Source organism: Octodon degus, unplaced genomic scaffold, assembly GCF_000260255.1.
Source record: "Octodon degus isolate 3935 unplaced genomic scaffold, OctDeg1.0 scaffold00169, whole genome shotgun sequence".
Classification (NCBI taxonomy): Eukaryota; Metazoa; Chordata; class Mammalia; order Rodentia; family Octodontidae; genus Octodon; species Octodon degus.
Window position 1 is genome coordinate 5521454 of NW_004524745.1, and position 5030 is coordinate 5526483.

Genomic DNA, 5030 nt, shown 5'->3' on the forward strand with positions numbered 1-5030 from the left:
ATATATATATATATATTTTACTTTTCTGTTTAAAGGCTAAGAAATAGTAAGAAAAAAACATTATAAATGATACACAATTTCACTAAACAAATGGATCTCTTGGGAAAATAAGGTAGAAATAACCACTAGCAGCCAGAGTAAGAATGATTTTTATCAAATAAACATTGATGATACCCAGACTATTAGCAGTCTCTACATGTGGCGAATACAGTTTGAAAAACATGTCAAAAATACAATTAACAAAAATAACAATATAAAATTGCATATGACTCTGGGTATGAAACATCAACTTCACAGAATGACTTTTAGAATATAATTCAGAGATGATAAAAACCAACAAATAAGCAGATGTACATTTTACTTCACCTTTTTCATTTTTCCTGTGACAGAGAAAACTGGGTCTCAGTTCCCTGGGTTCTGGGAAGCACGTGCATCTTCCTTTTGCGTGGACTGAAGTAATATATCTGGCGCAATGCCAAGGAGAAATCCAAGACGGTATGTGCTCCAAGCCCTTCTTAAGAATCCTAAGGCTTTTCTAGATTAGCAGTTAAGGTATAATTTGAGATCCTTGATTTCTGGAGATTTTCAGGACACAAAAACTTTGTTCCTTTCTATCAAAATATCTCACAACGATGTATTCTGAAAGTTTCCTTGGTAATTTTGAATTTATGAATTTGATTGCTCAACTTTTTAATTACCAAATTGTCAAAAAAACATTTTCTCATTATAGTCTTTATTACTTTTTTCTAAAATTAGCAACTAATTAAAAAGTAATACAAACTGTCATTTAGTGGTGTTCCAATTACAATAAGTACTATACATTAAGAGAAGTTTGTTCCTGCATTTTATAATTCTTACTCATAAAACATTAATCTAGCAGCCTTTGTTTTTATACTTATTTTATACAGCTAACTTTCCTCATTACCTTTTCATTTATCCCTTCCCATTTATATGTCTCCTTACAAGCACCGTCTAACCAATCTAAAAAGGAAATTAAATAACATTATTTTTAAGGGGGTAAAATTCTTTCCCTCATTATCCTAAATGTTATGTATATGCCTTTTAAAATGAGTTTCAGAATGTTAACCACATAAGGTCAGGGAGTATTGCTCCGTGTAAATTGGGATTGTAATACTCCCTAGGAGCTCCAAGCAGTAAGAACCATTTTATGTTTTTCTTGCCGTTGCGTTCCCTTAGCACAGTGCTACCCACAGTCTGACCTCTCTTAATTGTGTAAATGACATTGAGGTAAAAACTTTTGGTTTATTGCCACCTAGTAGCTAAGTGCTTTGTTCATTTTTGTGTTCAGGTCTCCAGCAGTCACGTGATTCAAGAGTGGTTCTTTCCGGGTCCCAGGGGTGAAATGTACTTGACCTAAATTAATTGATTTTTTTTTTTTTTTTTGTATTTTAGGGAAGGGTCTACAGGGTGTCTCACTACTAGATCGGACTCATAGTGATCCTCCTGCTGTTTACAATCTCCCAAGTGCTGGGATTACAGGGGAGTGCCACCATACCCAGTCTTAGTTGTCATCTCAGTGGGCCCCAGGGGGTGGGGCTGGCAGGCCCAGGATAGAACTCTTGGCCCCTGAGCCTGCTTGCAGGTGCTTTAATCCACTGAGCTATTTGGCTGGCCCTTTGGCCTAAATTAATTATAATAATTCCCATGATCCTGCCAGTGAATAGACTGGGAGTGGTCACATGAATGATCCTGTCCACAGGGATGTAAAAACAGGACAGTGTCTAATACTTTCATTAACTTGCTTTGAAAAATACATGTTTGGGAAGAAAGCATCTCTTCTCTCTCAATACCTCTTTCCTCACTAGCTTGGTAAAAACGCAAAGCTTGGGGCTTGGGTCACTGTCACAGGGTGTCCTTGTATAAACCGTGAGGACAGGCAAATGGAGAAAACTTGCCCACAGAAGGTAGTGTTTTTAGCCATCCCAGACCCTTTCCAATTCTGATCTTGTAAAATAACAAACACTTTCATTTCGAAGATATTTTCTGTCCAGTTGAGTGCTATGCAGAACTAAAAGTGTTTCAGTTTATTTGGACACTGACCTCCAAAAGATTTCCTGAGCATCATTTGTTCTCATCATCATCATAACTGAAATAATCTAATAGAATTTCGGCTTGTATTTTTGCCTGCTACTATTTTGTAGTCCACTGTCCACTTAGCCGGGGCCTCTTGACAGCTTAAGTAATTTCCGATTTCACTTAAAATGAGCCCAACCCCCTGGCATGGTGATTCTGCACCCAGCTTCCTGTTGGATTTTGGCATGACAGCTGAGGACTCCAGAGCTGGGTGGGGGGTACCGATTGGTGGCAGCTGTTCTGCCTCTTCTGATCAGGCCTTGGAAGTCATGCAGGCCTTCTCTCTGCTGCCTTCTCTCATTTGAAGGAAGCCCAAGAACGATTGGAGTTTAGGGGAAGGGATGGTAGAATTTATCTATTGATGGGAAGAGTGCTAAAGAATTTGTAGACTCATTTTAAAAGCAGTATCCGATGAGAAAATAGTTAATTGCCAGCATGAATTAAAGAGTGTACGAAAGCTGGATCATTTTAAAATGACAAAGTTTCTATGTTTTAATATTTCAGAAGCTTTAAGTGTGCTTCATGCGTCCCTGGACCACGCTCCCTTTGATGAGGATCATCTGCCTGCCTTATTTTTTGTTGCGGAATCAGTTTTGCATAGGCTCTGCTGTGATGCATTCCTGAAGGAGTTTTTATATTCTGTTGAAATAAAGCTGACAAAGGTATGTCTTGACCATTTTATGTATTTCAAATCATTAAGTTCTATTATATGTAACCACATGATTTCTTTTTAGGGCCAAGATAAGAGAGCTCCTTTTATTACAGAACTCAGGTTTAGTAATCTCGTTTAAAGTTGTGAACAGAACATTATTGCCTGTGATTCAAGTGGATATAGTCTGAGAAAATATGATTTTACAGACTGTTAGAAAATCTTTAATTAAAAATCAATGTCTTTATTAATTTTTGGAATATATGTCAGTTTTAGCTTTTCTGTCTTAAGAAATTTTAATGTTACCTAATTTGAAATTTAAATTGCTGACAGATGACCTTAAATAGCTTCTCAATTTGAAATTAGTTCTTTTAGTCTTCTGTGTCATTTTAGAACTTTACTAAACTTTCTTTACTGAGGCCATATTTTATAAAGTTCTTGAAATCATGTGGTTTTACTCTGTAATGCTCACAATTGACTGTTGGAAACTATTAGTTGAATAAATTTACATCAATTAATTTTTATTAATTAGCATTTTTATTGTAAAAGGAATAAAGACATACTTCTTTAATGTATACCATATATATGAGACAAATATAATTGATTATGCAACATTATGGTTTATCTTGTTTAGTTTTGCATAGGAACTCATAGAAGCAAAGCATGAGAGAATGAACCAGCCCTTTATTGGGGTATTTAGGGGAAATGCTCTCTAACATGTTTGGAAATAATAGATTTATGGAAACCAAGCAAGAACATATACAGAACACATAATAACAATTGATTAAGCAAAAGACTGAGGGTTAAAAGGGAGGATAGGAGGAAAAGAGTTAAAATGCTACCAATAATTTTCTTGGAATTGTGAGAATACAGAGTTTCTTTGTTCTTTTTGGAAACTGTCATATATATATATATATTTTACTTTTCTGTTTAAAGGCTAAGAAATAGTAAGAAAAAAACATTATAAATGATACACAATTTCACTAAACAAATGGATCTCTTGGGAAAATAAGGTAGAAATAACCACTAGCAGCCAGAGTAAGAATGATTTTTATCAAATAAACATTGATGATACCCAGACTATTAGCAGTCTCTACATGTGGCGAATACAGTTTGAAAAACATGTCAAAAATACAATTAACAAAAATAACAATATAAAATTGCATATGACTCTGGGTATGAAACATCAACTTCACAGAATGACTTTTAGAATATAATTCAGAGATGATAAAAACCAACAAATAAGCAGATGTACATTTTACTTCACCTTTTTCATTTTTCCTGTGACAGAGAAAACTGGGTCTCAGTTCCCTGGGTTCTGGGAAGCACGTGCATCTTCCTTTTGCGTGGACTGAAGTAATATATCTGGCGCAATGCCAAGGAGAAATCCAAGACGGTATGTGCTCCAAGCCCTTCTTAAGAATCCTAAGGCTTTTCTAGATTAGCAGTTAAGGTATAATTTGAGATCCTTGATTTCTGGAGATTTTCAGGACACAAAAACTTTGTTCCTTTCTATCAAAATATCTCACAACGATGTATTCTGAAAGTTTCCTTGGTAATTTTGAATTTATGAATTTGATTGCTCAACTTTTTAATTACCAAATTGTCAAAAAAACATTTTCTCATTATAGTCTTTATTACTTTTTTCTAAAATTAGCAACTAATTAAAAAGTAATACAAACTGTCATTTAGTGGTGTTCCAATTACAATAAGTACTATACATTAAGAGAAGTTTGTTCCTGCATTTTATAATTCTTACTCATAAAACATTAATCTAGCAGCCTTTGTTTTTATACTTATTTTATACAGCTAACTTTCCTCATTACCTTTTCATTTATCCCTTCCCATTTATATGTCTCCTTACAAGCACCGTCTAACCAATCTAAAAAGGAAATTAAATAACATTATTTTTAAGGGGGTAAAATTCTTTCCCTCATTATCCTAAATGTTATGTATATGCCTTTTAAAATGAGTTTCAGAATGTTAACCACATAAGGTCAGGGAGTATTGCTCCGTGTAAATTGGGATTGTAATACTCCCTAGGAGCTCCAAGCAGTAAGAACCATTTTATGTTTTTCTTGCCGTTGCGTTCCCTTAGCACAGTGCTACCCACAGTCTGACCTCTCTTAATTGTGTAAATGACATTGAGGTAAAAACTTTTGGTTTATTGCCACCTAGTAGCTAAGTGCTTTGTTCATTTTTGTGTTCAGGTCTCCAGCAGTCACGTGATTCAAGAGTGGTTCTTTCCGGGTCCCAGGGGTGAAATGTACTTGACCTAAATTAATTG

At 35.0% G+C, this 5030-nt stretch overlaps 1 protein-coding gene across 1 annotated transcript in view; it reads left to right on the forward strand.

Moving 5' to 3' along the window:
- Positions 1 to 5030, forward strand: part of Tmem232 (transmembrane protein 232) — a 254152-nt gene that overhangs the window by 25718 nt on the left and 223404 nt on the right. Inside the window, exons 3-4 of the mRNA XM_023703402.1 lie at positions 390 to 495; positions 2599 to 2756. Coding sequence (XP_023559170.1) covers positions 390 to 495; positions 2599 to 2756 — 264 coding nt within the window. The remainder of the gene's footprint in view (positions 1 to 389; positions 496 to 2598; positions 2757 to 5030) is intronic.